This window comes from Equus przewalskii, chromosome 10 (assembly GCF_037783145.1).
Source record: "Equus przewalskii isolate Varuska chromosome 10, EquPr2, whole genome shotgun sequence".
Taxonomy (NCBI): domain Eukaryota; kingdom Metazoa; phylum Chordata; class Mammalia; order Perissodactyla; family Equidae; genus Equus; species Equus przewalskii.
The window spans coordinates 59,685,549-59,704,467 of NC_091840.1; the positions used below are offsets into that span (position 1 = coordinate 59,685,549).

The 18,919-nt window shown below is 60.8% G+C and overlaps 1 protein-coding gene across 1 annotated transcript in view; it reads right to left on the minus strand.

Annotated features, from left to right (window-relative positions):
- Positions 1 to 17,934, minus strand: part of MYO15A (myosin XVA) — a 52,774-nt gene extending 34,840 nt beyond the window's left edge. The window contains exons 1-14 of the mRNA XM_070561177.1: positions 13,969 to 17,934; positions 11,839 to 11,921; positions 11,158 to 11,221; positions 10,245 to 10,354; positions 9,833 to 9,907; positions 9,529 to 9,619; positions 5,485 to 5,588; positions 5,286 to 5,349; positions 4,283 to 4,396; positions 3,609 to 3,770; positions 2,404 to 2,517; positions 1,463 to 1,521; positions 1,253 to 1,376; positions 138 to 233 (exon numbers count right to left, since the gene is read on the minus strand). Coding sequence (XP_070417278.1) covers positions 138 to 233; positions 1,253 to 1,376; positions 1,463 to 1,521; positions 2,404 to 2,517; positions 3,609 to 3,770; positions 4,283 to 4,396; positions 5,286 to 5,349; positions 5,485 to 5,588; positions 9,529 to 9,619; positions 9,833 to 9,907; positions 10,245 to 10,354; positions 11,158 to 11,221; positions 11,839 to 11,921; positions 13,969 to 17,559 — 4,851 coding nt within the window. The 5' untranslated portion in view covers positions 17,560 to 17,934. The remainder of the gene's footprint in view (positions 1 to 137; positions 234 to 1,252; positions 1,377 to 1,462; positions 1,522 to 2,403; positions 2,518 to 3,608; positions 3,771 to 4,282; positions 4,397 to 5,285; positions 5,350 to 5,484; positions 5,589 to 9,528; positions 9,620 to 9,832; positions 9,908 to 10,244; positions 10,355 to 11,157; positions 11,222 to 11,838; positions 11,922 to 13,968) is intronic.
- Positions 17,935 to 18,919: the final 985 nt, after the last annotated feature.

Consider the following 18,919-nt stretch of genomic DNA (forward strand, 5'->3'; position numbering starts at 1 on the left):
GCTTAGAATGCCTTTCCTGCCATTCGGTTTACTGACAACCACTGATGCGCCCTTAAAGCAGCAGCATGTCCTGTCTGCAGCAAGGCCCGCTGGCTGGTCAGGACAGGGACGGGAGCGCTCGCGGGGGCCCTGCACACCTGCTCCTCCTGGAAGACGATCTTGTTGAAAAGGTACTGAAGGTTCTCATTGGCGTAGTTGATGCACAGCTGCTCGAAGCTGTTGAAGCTCAGGTCCTGCTGGGTGGGCAGTGAGGCTGGCCCTGGTCCCCCCGTGGCCAGCAGCCCATCTGTCCCTGCCTAGGGCCCTGTCCGTCCCCCCGCCCCAAGCTCTGGCTCAGTGCCCTCCCTGCCTTTCACGGCCACAGCTTCAGAAAGCTGGAGTCCTGATCACAGACACCCTGCTCAGAACCCTCTACGGTTCCCAGTGCACAGGTGCCCAGGCCAGGTCCCCTCAGGAAGCAGCACAGGTAGTGGTTAAAGTCCCAGGCTCTGGAACCTTCTGCCTGGGTTCCAATCCCAGCTCTGCCACTTTCTATGTGACCTTGGGCAAATCCCTCTGTGCCTCAGTTTCCCCATCTATAAAATGAGGATAACGACAGCATCTATCCTAGGGTGGGTGGAAGGATTATAGTGACTTTAAACAGAAAGTGCTCAGAACAGTACCTGGCACATGACATGGCCAGGTGAGTACCAGCCAGCACTTCCACTGTGACGACCCTGCCATGTCTCTTACCGTTTCGCTCCCTGTGCACTCTGCCCACACCCCGCCTGCCCCGGCTCCCAGACAGCATGCCCCACCACACCTCTCAGCCTCTGCAGAAGCTGTTCCCTCTGCCTCAGGTGCCTTTACTGGTTCTTAAAGAATTAGCTCGGGGGTGTCTCCTCCCCCTTCAGGAAGACTCCCTGACCCCTGCCCGGCCCAGCTAAGGGTCTTCTCTAGGCTCCCCCACTGCCAGGCTGCCTCTGTTACGGCTCTGACCCGTGTTTGTCGGCGTCTGTCCCCCACCCCAAGCCAGGCCCTCCTGGAAGCTCCCAAGGGCAGGGCCCAGGTCTGGTCCTTCCCGGGGCCCCTGGTGTTGCTCAGCACAGGGCCCGGCAGCCAGGGGCCTCAGGGATGCTTGTGGGTGAGTGAAGAGGCCGTAGGAGACAGGAGAGAACAGTGAGGGAGGGGCCTGAACAGACGACGCGTGCCGTGGGCAGACACGCGAGGGGTGAAGCCGTAAGCCCTGCCCCTCGCTCCCGTGAAGCCCCACCTCAAAGCCGTAGATGTCTAGGATGGCGATGGACAGCGCGTCCTGCTGTGGGGACACCAGCGCGTTGACCCTGGCGATGAGCCAGCTGAACAGCAGTGCGTACAAGACCTTGGCGATGGCGTCCCTGGAGCAGACCCGGTGTTGGGGTGGGCAGCACTGCGGGGGCGCCTGGGGGTCTGGGGACTCAGGCAGGGAGGGACGGGGCCTCACCTGGCATCCACAGCGCTCTCCACGGTCAGCGGGGTGAATATCTTCTCTTGCATGGTCTCCTGGGGAGGGACATAGCCCCTGAGTGACAGCAGGCTGCCCACCACCTCCAGGAAGTCCCCAGAGGATTGGGAGGGCAGGACGTGTGGGGAACGGAGTCCAAGAGATGGTGTGACTGGTCTCAGGCACACAGCTGGCCAGGGTGTGGAACAGGACACCCTCATCCCTCCTTCTGCCTGCCTATGCTGGTGGGTGTGGGGCCGCTGGACTAACGGGGAGGCAGAGGCATTCGCAGACAGAGTGAGCCTAAGAGCATAAGAGCACGAGCAGACACAGGGGGATCTGGGAAGGGAGGAGGGGCCAGCGGTTGTGAGGGGCCAGAGGAGGTACTCACCCAGCCAGGGCTCAGGGATAGCTCCCTGCAGGAGGGGGATACCTGTATTGGGTCTGTTTTTTTTTTTTTTTTTTTGAGGAAGATTAGCCCTGAGCTAACTGTTGCCAATCCTCCTCCTTTTGCTGAGGAAGACTGGCCCTGAGCTAACATCCGTGCCCATCTTCCTCTACTTTATATGTGGGATGCCTACCGCAGCATGGCTTTTGCCAAGCGGTGCCATGTGCACACCCGGCATCCGAACTGGCGAACCCCAGGCCACCAAAGCAGAACACGAGCCGGCCCCTGTATTGGGTCTTGAAGGATGAGTAGGTGTGAGAAAGGGAGGGGCATTCCAGGCGGAAGGAACAGCCTATGCAAAGGCCTGGAGGTTGGCATCTAATGCCTAATGCCTTTGGGGTCTGAGGTTACCCTACTCTGGGCCCAACCCAGAAGATGGGCAGGACGGGGAGGAGAAGGGAGAGGGAGAGAGGGCCCACAGGATGGGGCACAAAGCAGCTCTGTGCGGGCGCTGGCAGAAGGCTGGGCTAGAACCCTCACAGCGCAGACTCACGGTCACTCTGAAGGTGATGGCCTTCTGCAGGCCCTCAGGGGAGACCTGCAGCAGCTCTGCCACGGCCTGGATCTCCCGGGCGCTCACCACCGAGGCCACCTCCTGTGCATCCGTCTACACAAAGTACCAACAGGAGCATGTTCTAAGGTAGAAAGCTGAGTTTAAAGTTCATATAAAAAACATAAATAAGGGGCCGGCCCAGTGGCAAGCGGTTAAGTTTGCACATTCCACTTCGGCGGCCTGGGGTTCGTGGGTTCGGATCCCGGGTGTGGACCTAAGGCCGCTTGTTAAGCCAGGCTGTGGCAAGTGTCCCACATATAAAATAGAGGAAGATGGGCACGGATGTTAGCTCAGGGCCAGTCTTCCTCAAAAAAAAATGAAAAACAAAAACCAAAAAACATGAACAAGCTAGAATAGCCGGGACCGTTCTGGAATAGAAGAGGAGTGCAGGGGGCCCTAGGAGATGATAAAACACATCATAAAGCTACAACCATTAACAAGCGTGGCTTTAGTGGCCTCTGCGGATAGGCATAGAGGATGTGCATAGGCTAATGAAACACAACAGAAAGTCTGGCGTAGGACACGAATGTCCAGAGGGATTCAGTGCATGATCAACACGCATTTCTCAAGTTGGGGCATTAGTAACTGAGTAGCCATCTGGGAAAAAGAAACTGGATCCTTACCTCACACCTTACTAGGATAAACTCCTGATAAACCAAATATTTACGTGTTAAAAAAAAAATACACACAAAAACCATAAAACGGTCTTGAAAAAAATATGGGAGAAGCCTGTTATAATTTTAGAGAGATAGGTCTCTCTAAAAACGACAAAACGTCTAAAACTTATACAAGAAAAGGTTGATAAATGAAATGCCTGAAAATAATTTTAAAAATCTGCAGGGCCCGAAAAAAATCCCCAAACACCAAGAAAACCCGTAAACAAAGCCAAAATATAAATGATAAACTAGAAAATATATTTTCAATTCATATCAGAGACAAAGGGCTAATTTCCTTAACATATACATATATAAAGTGCTCGCACACATCACTAAGGAAAAGATGAGCCACCCCCAAGTGGAGGCAAGAACAAGCGGTGTGTGCCCCATGTAGCCTGAAAGGCAAGTACGGATGGTGCCTAAGCCTCTGAAAGGACACCCATGTCCCGAGGGTGCTGGGGCCCTGTGGCAGGCAGGGCGTCCTCTCACCTCATACTTCTCAAAGTAGACATTGCCCAGGTGCAGGATGGAGGCCAGGATGCGAAAGATGCTGTCCTGGTCCTCACTGCTGAAGCCCAGGACCTCCATGGCAGCCAGGAGCCGGCGGAAGTCATCTGCGTCGCTCTTACCCGAGATCTCACAGTTCCCACCCTGGGTGAGGGCAGGGGCCAGGGGTCAGGGACCCGGAGTGGGGGCCGGGAGCCCTCAAGGTCCCTGCTCTGCCCAGACCTGCAGCCTGGCCGAGCTGGTCACCCCGTTCCATTCCCGCGGGCCGGAGGCTCTGAGCAGGTGCTAGTTGCCAGGCCCTGTGCTAAGCGCCTGACATGTGGTTCCTTCCGCTCCTCGCTACGTCCCTGAAGAGTGCCTCATCATTTCACAGATGAAGAAACTGAGGCACTGGAGGGGAAGTGCAGTAGCTCCAGGCTGCTTAGTTCTGTTCTGGGCTCCAGGAAAACGAAGAGTCAGGTAAGCCTCCCCGACCCTAGGTTTGGACCCCAAAGACACCTGTCTGCCTCATGAGGAAACACCTTAAATCCAAACTTGCCCTCCCAAGCCCCCATTGCCTTGGCTGGCCACTAGGACAGCACAACGTGACTCCCTAGGCCCAAGTGGGCTGATGGGCGGGGGCACAGGCGGGGGCCTCAGGTGCTGCTGGCGCTCACCTGGTTCAGGTAATAGTAGGTCTCAGCCTCCTGCAGGCAGAAGGCCCGCCGGAGCTGGGCAGGCAGCCCGGCCAGCAGCTCATAGAAGATGTGGTAGTTCCTCTCGTTTTTGGCCTGCAGAGTGGGTGGGTGGGTGCAGAGGGGAAAGCCGCCCAACTAGGTGACCCCCCAGACACACATACAGGCCCAGGTGTGCCCACAAGTATAAATACACGGGCCTGCAGGTGAGACCAGGCACCGCTGTGATGAGCGAGCTCCCGGTCTGTTGCTGGCTGGGGCGGGGGTCTCTGGGCAGGATTTCACTTTGTTTAGAGAAACAAGAGGAAGGTGGCCCTTCTCACGTGCGTACCGGCCATACATGCACATACGCGTGTATCTGTAGACCAGACGTGCACACACGAGGCCTCCTGAGGGTTCCCTCAGCCAGGGCTGAGCACCGACTGTGTGCCGAGTGCTGTTCTAGGGGCACAGTGGGGAACAGGGCAGACAGACACCCCTGACCTCATGGAGCCTCCTGCTAGCTGGGGAGACAGATACTCAGCAAACCACCGGTTAAAACACGAAAGCTGGCAGGCAGTGAGAAGTGCTTTGGAGAGAAACAAAGCAGCGAAGGGGGCGGAGAGTTCCAGCAGGATGGGGAGGGGCTGCATTTTTAGATGGGGTGGCTTCCTGAGCAGGCGACATTTCAGGGAAGACTTGGAGGAGGTGAGGGGTTTGGCCATGCTCCAGATAGAAGGAAGAGCACGTAGAAAGGCCCTGAGGCAGCAGAGAGAGCCCAGCGTGCCTTAGGGACAAGGAAGAGCCCATGTGGTTGGAGGGCGTGGGGGAGGGGAGAAGACACGGTCACATGCTTACACACACACACACACACACCCCCTTGGATCTGTTCATTAATTCACCATTCGGCCATCCCGCCAGGGCCAGGCTCTGAGCACCTGCATGTATACACACCTCCGCCCCAACCCCATTCCAACACACAAGGGCCTGGGAGGGCCTGGCCCACCTGAAACACAATCCTGGATTTCTCTAGCAGGTACTGGGAGGTTATGGCACCAGAGATCACGCCCCTAGGGTGGGGGAGCACAGTCAGCTGAAGCACACAGCAGGGGTGGGGAGGGGCGGCTGATGTTGGCTCTGAGGGGCTGTGCCAGGACACAGAGTGAGCTGCAGGCCTTCAGGGGCTCCTCCACTGTCCCACTTACCCTTCCAGAAAGATCTCCACGAACTTCCCAAAGCGGCTGGAGTTGTCATTCCTGACGGTTTTGGCGTTACCGAAGGACTCCAAGAGGGGTGTTGCCTCTAGGATCTGGACCCCAAAAGAAGATGTGGGAACTGCTCTGGGGGCCTAGAGTAGGGAGCATGGCCGGGGCCACTCCTAGGTTTCCCCAGACACAGACCCCTCAAGGATCCCCTTTGTAAGGGGCAACTGGAGGTGGGCTCCCCATAGAACCCCAGGGTCTCCCAGTGTCCCCACCTCATGCTGTCCAATCCCCACAAGCAGACCTCAGCTACCCCTCTTCCAGCCCCCTGGCCCTCACCTGGAGGCCCCCTGCCTGGACAGGCCTTCAGACACGTCTTCCCACCCATCCTGCCTCACACACGAGTATGTGCACACGTGCACCCCACACACGCATTTCACAGGGGCACGAGCCTGCACACGCACACAAACACTCCAAGTACCTTTATCTTCAGGAGCAGCCAGGAGGGAGGAGAAGGAGAGAGGAGCAAGAACAGAAGCGGTCACCCGTAGGACTGACCACCTCCCCCCAGGACACCAGGGGCCTCAGACCATGGAGAGACTAGCCAACCCCTTCGGCCCCTGCGGCAGGCGGGAGACCACCAGGTGAGAGACCCCAGGTATCTGGGCCTGGGGACTGCAGTGTAACCCAGGGTGTGGGAATCTGTTGGGTCCACCTGCCAAAAGGCTCTGGGGATGTCCTCTTCTCCCCATCCCCACAGCCACAGCACCACGGATCACCTGGGCTCCCGCAGGAGCGTCCTTGCAAACCCGGCCTTGCTCCCTCCAGGGTCCTTGGCAAACCTGCACTGGGTCATGTTCTGCCCACGGCCCACCTCACTCAGGCTCAAAGCCAAGTCCTCGCAGACTTTCACGACCCTGCCCAGCCCAGCCCCGGCTGGCTACGTCTCCGTCTCTCCTCCTCTCCCTCGCTCTGCCCAGCACCACAGCCCTCCGGACTGTGCGCTTCACACCCAGGCACGCTCCTGCCTCTGGGCACCAGAATTCCCTCCCTCTGTAGCCTTCAGCGCCATTGGCAAACTCTCTCATTTCCTTGTATCATCTGTCTCCCCCAACTAGAATGTCAGCCCCACAGGCAGGAATCTGTCGGTCTAAACACCTCTGGGTCCCCAGCGTCTACACAGGATGTGGTGCAGAGGAGGCCCTCAAAACATAGCTGCTAAATGGATGCAAGAAGGAGTATCGTTTTATGAGAGTAGAGCAGCCCAGGTCATAGCTAATCACAGCCCCCACTCATTATGCACCTACTGTGTGCCAGGCCCTTTGCCCTCGTTACATTGTCGTTAACGGTCCTACGAGGTGGGTGCTCATAACCCCCTTGCTTTACAGATCAGGAAACTCAGACTTGGAGAGGTGAGGCGACACACCCAGGGACTCCAGAGTCTGTAAGAGACCACAGGAGTGCGACGAGCATGTGCACTGTCATGCATATGGTGCTTCTCTGGCTGAGTCACTTCCTCAGGATAAATTCTTAGGGGAGAAGCAGGGGAAGTCCAGTCTCTCCAGAAATAGTAACTGCTACCTTGAGGATGGTGCCAGTTCCCTCCATCTGCTCACTCCCGTGGTCCTGTTTTGTCCAGGAAATACTGTGCCCACTGAACAGAAGAGTAGCCTGAGGCCCAGAGAGGCGCAGGGGCTGGCCTGGGGTTGCTCAATGAGTCAGGGTCTGCCTGAGGTTTGGCCTGTGCCATCCATTAGCCTGGGAGCCCCCTGAGGGCACCTGGAGGTGAGTCGGCTGCTTCTCTGTTCCTGGTGTCCAGCACAGGGTGGGGCACACAGCCCGGGGCTGGGGCAAGGAATGGTGGGCCAGGCAGGTGAACACCTGACCCTGTGGGGGCAACCAGCCCGGCCCCCAGGAGGGGTGGTGCCTATGGTTTGGGCTGTGCAGCATCCAGCCACTCCCCATCTGGGAACCCTTGTCACATCCAAGCCTAGAGGCCGAGCCTGTGGCCCAGGCCTCGGCTGGTCAAGGCACGACTGGGTCCCATGAGGACACAGGGCCAAAAACAGCCCAACGAGAGGGAGCCCAGAGACTTTTCCTGGTGTGGGTTGTGGTTCTGTGGCACCATCTTGCTGACCAGTGGGAGACAAGTTGAGAATGACGCCCATACATGGGGGAGGATGGAGCCAAGACAAGGGACATTGTTTAAGACCCTGGGTCCAAACAGGCCTAAAACTGACCACAGATCAGACTGTCTGATTACGCTAGCAGAGCTGGGCAGTGGCTAGAAAATGAGCCCACGGTTGTCCCAGCTGACAAGCACATCTTCACACCTACTATGTGCCCAGCACAGAAACTCCCAGGCCAGCCACGTGCATGGTTCTGACCGTCCTCCCTGACCCGTCAAGACAGCTCTCTGCTATGAACTTCAGATCCCAGCTCCTCCACTCCCTGACCGTGGGACATTGGGCAAGTCATCCCCCCTCCCAGGCCTCAGTTTCCCCATCTGTAAATGGACACAAATGTACCAGCCCCAACACTGCTATGAGGCTCTGCTGTGATGACATAACTGGAGGCACCCAGCACACAGGAAGGGCTTGATGCACATATCTGCCTGCCTACCTAGTCAGTCCTTCCAGAAGTCTAACCTTAGAGGTTGTGAAAACCCTGCCTAGAGCAAAGGGATGGTCCAGTTGGCTGTAAGGAGACCCAAGCTGGAATGGGAGGGGCTGGCAGGCCAAGACAGACATCAGAGAGGGCCTGCCAGGAAGTAACCCCACCTGACCACAGAGCCTGGGTCGACCCACTCCTGCCTGAGGGCGGAGCAGCCCCCACCCAATGCCCCCAGGATCACGTGCCAAGATCACTATTGGCTAGGATACTGTGGCCACTTGCAAACCTTCGAGGGCCCAGGGCAGGGAGTCTGAGAGTCAGGTTCTGGAGTCTGAGCTGGTGAGCCTTCGCCTCCAGCCCCACCTTCCCTGAGCTCCAGGCTCGTGGTGCATCCACCGCCTCCCCCCAGTCCCTGGGTGAACACCCAGAAGACAGCTCCAGGGCACTGGTGTCTTCTTTCTGCAGCCCTGCCCGCTCAGCTGATGGCATCTCTGTGCTGCCTGTAGCTCAGGCTGAATGCGTGGGGTTGCCTTTGGACCGTCTCCCTCTCTCAAACCCCTGTCTGGTCCCTCAGCAAGTTGTTTGCTGGCCTTTGAACTGTACCAGGATCCAGACGTGCTCACCAACCCCATTGCCACCTCCATGGCCCAAGCCACTGTCCTGCCTCATCTGGACTCCATACTGCTGCTCTGCTGTTCCCTGAGCACATCAGACTGCTGGCACCCCAGGATCTTTGCACTTGCTCTTCCCTCTGCCTGTTTGCTCTTCCCCTAGACATCCTCAGGGCCCACTCCCTTGCCTTCTCAGTAGGGCCTACCCTGACAACCACACTTCAGATTACAACCCCTCAACGCTCCCCATCCGCCTCCCTACTTTTTTTCTCCACCACTTACCACCCTTTCACGTATATGTAATTTACTTCTGTATTATTTTTCATTCTGATCCTCCACTAGAATGAAATTCCCAGGAGGGTAGGAACATTTGTCAGTCTGTGTTGCTGCTGCCTGCCTCCCCAGAGCCTAGCCTGGGCCTGGCACCCAGGAGGTCCTCAGGAATCCTTTACTGAGGTTCTAACATTCCCAGGTTTGGAGGACTTAGCACTCTTAGCAAACCTCCAATCTTGCAGACGCTGGGCCCCAGCATCTACTGCTGCACCCCCAGGAACCTCCACCACATTCAGGCCTCTTTCATGTCCAGGACCCATAACCAGGAAGGTGAGGCCAGGCGGGAGAAGTGGAGTGACTCCCCTTGCCCATGTGGCCTCCACTCTGGCCGGGCCCAGGGAGCCCCAGTCCCGTGAGCCCTCTGTACAACCCTGGCTCAGCCTCCCCATCCTCCACCTGGGGCCACGGAGTCTTGTCTCTTGGGGAGCACAAGGGGTGCTCGGCTGAGGGCTCTGGGAAGGGAGACAGATCACGCCACAGACAGACTCACCTGCTGCATGACACCCCGTTTTGGGTTCATGGCGGCCAGGTAGCGCAGAATCAGCTTTGTGGCCTCAGTTTTTCCAGAGCCGCTCTCTCCACTGACCAGGCAAAGGAGCAGAGTGAGCTTCAATCTGTTCACTGCCTCCTCTGGGTTCCCCCAACCCCGCCGTGACTCAGAGGACACTCCACTCCAGAGGTCGAGTGACTTCCCCAGCCTCACTGCAGGTCTGGCCGGAGGCAGACCTGATGCCTGAGACGCCCCCACGCCCCCACGCACACACAGCGTGGTCTCCGGCCTGCCCGCTGGTCACCTGATGATTATGCACTGGTCCTGTGTGGCATCAAGCATTTTGGCGAAGGCGAGATTTGCAATTGCAAAGAGGTGCCTAGAGAGACAGGCCACAGGCATCACTGGGGCCAGCCCCTGCCTCCATGCTCCCAAACCTCCCAGGGGGTGGGCAGGGGAGCATCTCTGTCCAGCCAAGCAGCCAATCCTACACTACCCCCACTCCCTCGGGGAATGCTCCCTGCGATGCTCACCATCCTGGTCTGAGCCATAGTGGCCTCCAACCCAGAAGGAGCCAGGCTTGGGGAGAAACTATTGAGCCAAGCAGGTGGGCTGCCCTGAACCATGGCTGAGGGGCAGCCAGGGACTCGCCAAGCTCAGGCAGGGACCCAGGAGACCCCAGGGCAGTCCCCTCCCCCAGCCCCAGAGACACTCACGGGGGATTCTCTCCCAGGGCCCGCCCACTGTACTGCTGCACCTGTTCCGGCCCGTAGATTCCAAACATTCGGTATGGGTTCACTGACACCAGGATGCTGCCGATATACGTCTGCTGGGCAGACAGTGGCCTCAGTGCCTGTGGCTCCTCATGGCCCTCTGTGTCCCTCCCTCCCCTGCTTCTGGGAGCCTGGATTCCATTTCCGGGGACAGATCCCTGGCTGCCTGGCCTTGGTGTTTGTACCTCGGACCCTCTAACAGCTTCCTGTGTCATCTGCTCTGGGAGCCGAATTTCAGGCACTGTACCAGGGTGAGGCTGGGAGGCGTCTGGAGGGAGTAAAGCCCCACAGCCACGACTCTGCAGAGGTGGTCATGTTGGCTGCTGCATACTTCATTTACTCACCATCAGGGCCCGGCTCCTGGAGCCTCTGCTTCACGGTCAAACTGCTTGCTGTGGGGAGGGAGCTGGGAGCCCAGGGGACTCTGAGGTGGCCAGAGCCCTTCGGGGTGGCCCTGCCTCCTGCACTGTGGTTCTGTGCCTCTGTTCTATTACTCTGGGGCCAGTAGCTCCCTTCCACCCCCTAGCCACCTCCATCCTGGGATCCACGTCTATGGATTCTAGACTCTGGAAGTTTTACCATCGGGTCTCCCGTGCGGTCACACATTTCTGGGCTCCCTGTCTCCAGACCTCCGCCCCTGGCATCCACCACTCCAACATTCTGTGTTTTAGGACTTGAGATCTTAGAACTCCAGGCTCTAGTATGTTATGCTCAAACAGAAGCCCCCGAGTTCGAACCAGAGGCCACAAGCCTGGGGCCCAGCAGGAGAGATCTGTGCTTCCCACTGTGGCCCCAGGAGGCAGGAGACGGCTGCCTCCAGACCCAAGCCCAGGGCAGAGCCCACTCCAGGACGTACGTAGATGAGGTTCCGTTCAAATCTCGTCTTGAGGTTGGACAGCAAGGTTGTCTCTTGGAGGTCTCTGGGAGGACATGGAGAGGGCAGTCAGGGCCCGCTGTCCCCCTCGGTGCAGGGCCTTCGTCAGAAAAGCCTGAACTCAAGCCTTTCTCTGACACCAACCATGAGGCCTTGGGCAAGTGACAATCTCTCCGTGCCTCACTTTCTGCATCTGTGCAACGTGTATGATAATCACTGTTCCTACCTCACAGGCTTGGAAGATGCTCTTAGGTAGCAGACATGAGGGCTGAGTCACCGTGACTGGACAGTGATATTGACCAGCGCAGCCCTCACCGACTACCGTCAGCACAGTCCTGTGCCAGCACCCTCACAACAGCCACGCCACTCCCATATCGTAGATGAGAAACCGAGGCACAGAGAGGCAAAGTGATTTGCCCAAGGTCACCCAGCTGGTAAGTAGTGGGGCTGGGATTTGAACCCAGCCCCGTGTGACTCACAGAGCTGTGATGTGCACACATTTGGCTTTTGTCACACTGCATGACCCTCACTTTGCAGAGGAGGGAAATGAGGCTCTGAAAACATTTCAGGAGGTGAGGCATCCCTGGTAAAAGCAGGTGCTCTGGCCGGGAGCGTGGCAACCCCGGGGCGACCCCTCACTGACCCCGCAGCCCGCCCACTCACTCCAGCTGTGTCATGTCCTCCACGCCATCCTCCCGGTGCTGCTCTCGGAACCTCGAGGACGGCAGGTTGCGGATGGAGTGCATCTGCCAGAGAGAGTCTATGGTCAGCCCAGTGGGAGGGTGTCCACGCATGGCCCCCTGGCTTGGACAAGACTGGGACCTGTTCCTGTTGTGGAGGAGGGAACCTGAAAGCCAGGCCAGGTGGGTCCTACAGGCCTCCCTGCCTTGGAATGCCATGGCCCATGGAGCCTGCATGCATTACTCACAGGGGCACCGCCTGCCTGCCTCTGTGCACGCTTTCCCTGTGGCAGGTGCTCCCATGTGTTCCCAAGGGCCCTTTCCCGGGGGACGAGCACATGCACACAGGCACTGCTCCCTCTGCCTTGCTGGAAGCACCCCCAACCTCATGCTCTCCTAGTGCTGACACCCTTCCCCAGGGCGGACCCCAAGTCTTTTCTTATGTGACAACTTGATGAACGTCCGTATCTCATTGCATGGGGCCTCCAGGAGGGCAAAGACTAAAACTGTCCCCTTCAGCACCATACCCCTGTGCCCAGACATGCATACTCACATGCACAGACCTATACACAACAGTACTTGCAACTCATACAACTCCCACACACAGATGCAAGATGTCTGTGGACATGCACGCAGGCCTGCGGTGCCTGGCTGGAGGCACACGCATGCAGGCACACACTCTTACCCATTTGACAGCTGGGGCTGTCCCCACACTTGGGCACAAAGTCCCCAGGACTTTCATCTCAAGACGAAAGTCCTGATGCCACTTTTGGGCTGCAGAATTTCCACTGTGCCCGTCTATGTGCATATGTGTGACCCCACGGATGCCGCGTCTGCTCAGACCATGGTGCAGGCACACACACTTTCCCTGTTTGGCTGTAGCATGCCCACGTCCCAGGCACACAGGCCTGGTGTGACCACATGACTGCATGCACACATGTGCACCCTTTCTGGCCTCTCAGGTCCGACCTGCATCCTTCCCTGAGCAAGCAAGGAAAGGGGACACAGGAGGGAGCCCTGCCTGCTAAGTAGGACACAGCGAGTATCACCCTCGAGGCTCTGGCCTCCTGCCCACCCCTCTGCCCATGTGCGCCAGTGGCTGCAAACCCTAAATAATTCAGCCACTCACGTATTCCAGGGTGAGGAGGGCCCAGGCATCCTTGCCCCTCACCCCTGGGCGCCCTGCGCCCCGCTCCCGCAACGCTGAGGCCCACACCGCACGGGGCACCCGCCGCCGGGGCCAGGGCCCCCCCAGCAGCCAGGCTGCCCCGGTCGCCATTGCCAGGCCGGTTGGCTGCCTGCTCCCGGGGGCACTTCTGCAGAGGCTGAGAAATGCCTGCCGCCCCTGCATGCCCCGCCCACTCCTGGCATCCCGGGGGAGGCTCCAGTGACCACCCCCCTCCGCTGAGAGCCACTCGGCATCAAGCTCGTGTTCCACCACGACTGTGGCAGCCAGGCACAGGTTTGGCACCCCTCAGACAAGCTGCCTGCCCTGCATCCCACAATGGGCCACAGAAAAACTGCTGGCTCAGCCTTGATCCCCTGGGTGACCTCCTGGGCCTCGGTTTCCCCACTGTGCAATGCAGAGGCTGGAAGTTTGGTTTCTGAGCCCCTCACCCTCAGTCCAGAATCCTACAGCCAAGGGGACTGCCCTTAAGCAGGAACCTCAAAGAGAGAGAAGACTCCAATTTGGGGGATGGTCAGTAGGAGGCAAGAGGAACAGCATGGACATGAATGTGGGGGTGGGACAGGGTGCACAGGCAACTACTGCAGCGTTATACTCAGCCAAAACCTCTGAGGGGCAGCTGGGGATGGACATGCCATCCAGCCTGGAACAGGACAGGGCTGCGCAGAGCCCGGGCTGGGAGAAAAGCCTTTCCTCAAAGTGATGCGGGGGGACTTTCTGGCTTCGCTGTCCTGTGCCTGCCTGTGCTGGGCATCCCCTTGTTCAATCCTCCAGAGGCTCTGGGAGCCTGAGCCTGTTCTCCCCAAGTTACAGATGAGAAGACTGAGGCCCAAGCAGGCAGCAGCTCACTGAGGTCCTGAGGCTGTCTTCTACCCTGCTTCCCAGAACAGAACCCCCAAGCCCTCCCTCTAACCTGTGACTCCATACCTTTTTCCACCAGCTTTTGGGGCCAACCTCTTCCCAGGGGCCCCCATGGGGCAGGCAGGCAGCTCCAGGGCCAGGGGAGCAGCAGGACAGGTGGCGGGTGTGTACCCGTGGCCAGGGTTGGTGGGCCTCCACTGGCAGCCAGAGGTGTGACCAGAGCAGACTCCAGGCTCTTGGTTTGGGGCGGGGCTCTGGGTCCTGGGCTGGCTTGCTGGGGGGCTGCATGGTGGCAAGACCAAGTCGCTGGAAAGAGCTCAGCTTTTGAACCTGAGGCATGACCACGGCAAAACGCCCAGGGCCTGCCTGGCACCGCTCACCCACCTTGGGCAGGGGCCCTGAGGCCCCAGTGGACACCAAGGGGGCTGGGATGCTGGGCAGTGTACCCCAGCGGCGCCATGGTGGCCACGTGGCCCTCTTCCTGTCACACGCGGCCAGTGGGTGGGAGAGACTAAGCCTTAGTGTCTTCTGCTCTGGAGAGGAATCCTTGGAGGGTGTCAAGGTCAAGGGCTCAGTCTCTGCTGGTGGCTGGGAGTCCCCGGGGGTGGCCTCTTCTCCAGGCTTGTTAGGGGGCGGGCCAGCCGATTTGGCCAGCTGTCCAGACCCAGGCTCGCAGTGTCTACCCAGGAAGACACTGGTTGAGTCTGAGGCTGGGCCCTCCAGCTGGGGGGCAAGGGAGGGCTCAGGGCCCACGTGCTGGAGGAAGGGGTTTTTGGGTACAGGGTGTGGGCTGGAAAAGCCGCACCGACTGCCCACCCCTCCTGGCCAGGGCGAGGGTGGGCGCTGGGTGGGAGGCATGTCCACGTCCCAGCTGGGGGCCAGCGGGGGCACCATCCAGGGCGTCTCCGAGTCCTCGGGCTCCCGCGGGCTCTCCCGGAGCTCAGGGGCTGCCGCAGCGGCTGGCCAAGACCCTGCGCTGGGAGGCCGGTGGAAGGGCTGGCGCACCCTGGGCTTCACAGCCCCGGTGGGCGGTTCGCTGAGGCGGCGCCACATGTGCGGGAGGCACGAAGGCAGGTGGAGGGAGCGGCGCCGCGGGCTGTAGCCCAGCAGAGGGGGCGGCGAGGGCGGCCGCGGGGCGCCCAGGGCGGGCGAGCGCTGGGGGCCCAGGCGCCCAGAGGCGCGGCGCGGGGACGCGGGCTCCCGCCACGAGCGGGGACGGCGGGGCGGCGGCGAGAAGGGCGGCTGGAAGAGGGCGGCGCGGACGGACGGCTGGGGGGACGCGGGCGCCACGGGCGAGCGGTAGCCCGGGCCGGGCAGGCTCCTGAGCGAGGGCTGGGGCGAGGGCAGGGGCGGCCAGGCCCTCCTCCGCGACGCCCGCGGGGACGGCCCCGGGAAGCCGAAGGCCGCCCCTCGCCCGCGGGAGCCCCTGAAGGAGGGCCGGGGGCCGGGGAAGGGCATTAGGTCGGGGGGGGCCTCGGAGCTGCCCGGAGGGGGCTCCACGAAGGCCCACCAGCTGGCCTGGGGGATGTGGGGCACGTGAGCGGGGGCGGCCCAGGGCGGCGGGTGCCGGCGCAGGGAGCCGTAGGGCGAGGCGGGCCGGGGCAGGCCCGAGAGGGCCGGGGCGAAGGGCGGGGCGGGCGGCGGGCCGGGGCTGGGGGGCCGGCGCGGGGCCGGCGGGGAGCCGAGCGCGCCCCAGCGGGAGGGCGGCGCGGGCGCGGGCGCGGGCGCGCGGTGGGAGTTGTTGTTGTTGCGAGCCCGCGCCTGGGCCCGCCGCAGCACGATGGGCGTGCCGGGCCGCTCCGCGTCCATGCCGGCCAGCTTGTAGCCGAAGCGCTTGTAGGCCGCCTCCCTGACCGCCGGGCCTCCCAGCCGGGCCTCCTGGCTGGCCCTGAGCCGCGAGGGGGGCTTCTTCTCCGACAGCGTCTTTTTGAGGAACCGCGCCAGCGAGGTGGCCGGGCGAGGCGGGGGGCGGCCCAGCTCGGGGCTGAAGCCCAGGCCCCGGTGGGCACCGAAGGCCGACAGGGCGCGCTGGAGGTTGCGCTGGCGCGGGGTGAGGAAGCCCCAGAAGGGGTGAGCGTATGGCACCGGGGGCACCTCCTCCTCTTCCTCGTCTTCATCGGCATCCCCCAAAGGCAGAGGGATGTCCAGGGAGGGGGGCAGGGGCACCTCCAACTTCTCCTTCCCAAACAGCTTCACCTGGGGCCGCGGGAAGAGGCGGAACCTGCGGATGAGGGACAGCTTGGACCTGGCAGGCCTGTCCATGCCTTGCTGCTCGAAGAAGGCGGCGCTGGGCAGGCGGAAGGAGGTGCACGGCCGCTCCCCGCCCGCCTCCTCCGGCTCCTCCAGCTCCGCGATGTCATCCATGGGGTGGGCGTAAGGGTTGTGGGGCGACAGGATGGGCGGCGGCAGCCACGGGTACGCGAAGGCCGACTCCTCCGGGTAAACATAGGGCTCTGCGGGGGGGTAGATGGCCTGGTCCCCATCACCATAGATGCCTTCGGCGTAGGGGGCGCCATAAGGGGCGCCATAGGGCACCCGGTAGGGATTGAAGTAGGGTCCGTCGTACGGCAGGTCATAGGCGAGGTCATAGGGCGGGTATGGCGCCTCATAAGGTGCGTAAGGATCCAGGTAGTAGCCGTGCGGGTACGTCTCGCTCTCTGAGCTGTCGTAGTAGCTGTAGGGAGATGCGTACCCCGACGGGGGCGCGTAGGGGGGCTCGTAATCGTCGTAGCCGTAGCCATAGGTGTATGTGGGGTGGTAGGAGCCCCCATAATAGTCCGGGTGGTAGTAGCCGTAGGTGTCCTCGGGTGGGTACCCGTAGGGGTGGTCTCCGTAGGGCGGCCAGGCCGGGCCGTAGGGGTCATGGCCGGCCAGGTAGGGCCCCTGCTCCTCCGCGTACTGGTAGAGCGACTGCTGGTCGTAGTAGTCGTCGCCCTCGCGGTGGTAGTCATAATACTCGCCCAGGTCTTGGAAGCCCTCGAGCCCGTACAGCGACTTGCGGGAGCCCGAGGGCCGGAACGGGGCCTCGTCCTCAAAGGGCAGGAAGCCCACGGGCTCGCCCGACGCGTAGATGCTGCGGCTGCGGGGGAACCTCCGGAGGCGGCCTCCGTGCCGCAGGATCTCGGCGCCCGACGGGAAGGGCAGCTTGCGGGAGCCCGTGCGGGAGCCGGAGCGGTTCAGCCAGGTGTCCAGCGTGGCCTGCTCGCTGCCGGACTCCTCGGCCTTCTTAATGAGGAACTTCTTGGTGAGCCAGTTGATGGCTGTGGACGCCTTGCTGAGCGACTGGGCGCGTGGCCGTAGGCGGCCGTAGCCGCGCCTCCCGGGGAAGCGGATCACCATGAAGGATGGCTTCTTGCCCTTCATCGCGCGCTTCTTCTTGCCCATGCGCATCTGTGTCATGAGCTTCGACGTCGACTTGAGCACGGTGCGCGCCTTCTTCTTGCGTTTGGTCTTCTGAGGGCCCTTGTGGAGGCCCCAGAAGAAGGCCGACGCGCTGCGGAATTGGCCCTTCTTGGAGATCTTGGGCGTGCGGTCGCGGAAGCCCATGAACAGCCGCGACGTCCCCTTCAAGCTCCGTTTGGGCTTCTCCGGCTCCGGCGCCTTCTTCCCCTTCTTCCCTTTTTTGGCTTTCTTCTCATCTTCTTCCTCCTTTGCCATGGTGGCTGTCTGCTCCCCACTGGGCTGGGGCCGGTGTCACAAGCTCAGGCTCTTGGAGACACGGGGACCTGCCGAGTCTCCTGCCCGTGGCTGGACAGGCAGCCGCCTCCTGCTCAGAGCAGCTGGGACTGGCCTGGGTAGCCTGAGGAGGGACAGTCAAGCTTCTTCTGGCCGGGACCAGGATTCCAAGAGGCCAGATCCATAATTCATCTCCTCCAGACGCCGCCTTGGGTTTCACCCTTGAGCCGTGGTGGAAAGTGCGTGGATGTTGTTACCCGAGCAGCAGAATCATGGCCGCGGCCTGTGCTGGGGGACCATCTTGGCCTTACAGTCACCAGGAGGATGACTGTGCTGACATGGGTCAGGCCCTCCCTGTACCTCAGCTAGCTCAGCCCACCGAAGTGAGAGGCTAGGTCATTGCCACCTCACAGAAGAAGACACTGAGCCCCAGAGAGGGGAGCCGGCTGCCCTGAACCACCCAGCATGTCTGCACTGGGTGGAAGGAGCTGCCCCTCCTGAGCCAGGGAGGGAGGTTCCAAACCCACCAAGTTGCCTTGGAGGGGAGACTGGGACCCTCTAGGTCTTGGGCAAGGGAGGATGTGAGTGGGCAGGGCAGGTGCCCAGGGCTGTGGTCAGCGTAACTGGAGCTGGCTTGCTCTCAGGAGCATGAATAATGCATTGGGGAGAGCCAGGCTGCGGGCTCAGAAGGCGGGGTAAGATGGGGTCGTCTCAGTGGAACTCCAGCAGCGCCCTGTGAGGCTGCATGTGGGGGGTCTAGGGGAGTAGAAACAGAGGGTGGGTCAGGCCTGGCTGTGATCCCCAGCTCTGCCACTGACTGGCTGTGTGGCCTCAGGAAAGCCTTTTGTCCTCTCTGGGCCTGTTTCCTCAGCTGTAGGATGGGAGTGACAAGCCATGCTCTGTCTCCTTAACAAGGAGGAAGCAAGACCTGATGAAGCTGCTGGGTGGCCTCAGTGGCTGGAGATGCCACATGTGGCCCTGGCCCTCCTCCCAGTTTCTGCCCTTGCTGAGAAGGCAGTGGGCATGTGGACCCTGCCCTCTCTGGCCGCAGCTCATTGCTCCCGGGTGAACACTTGACCCAAGGCCATGTGCACACTGTCTGGCCGGTGGCCAGTCCACTTTTGAGAATCTGCACTGTGAGAGGTAGGGGCTGTGGCTTGTTGGCCGAAGGGGGCAGGGCACATCTCTGGGACCTGAGGCCTCGGAACCTTCCCTCCCCTCTTTGCCCCAGCGTCAAGGATCAGGACATACATGGCCCAGGGTGGTTGGAGGCAGGTCTCCAACTGACGTCAGGCTCTTCGCTCACTGAGCTTCTGTTTAGTTTTCAAGTCCTAAAGTGAAT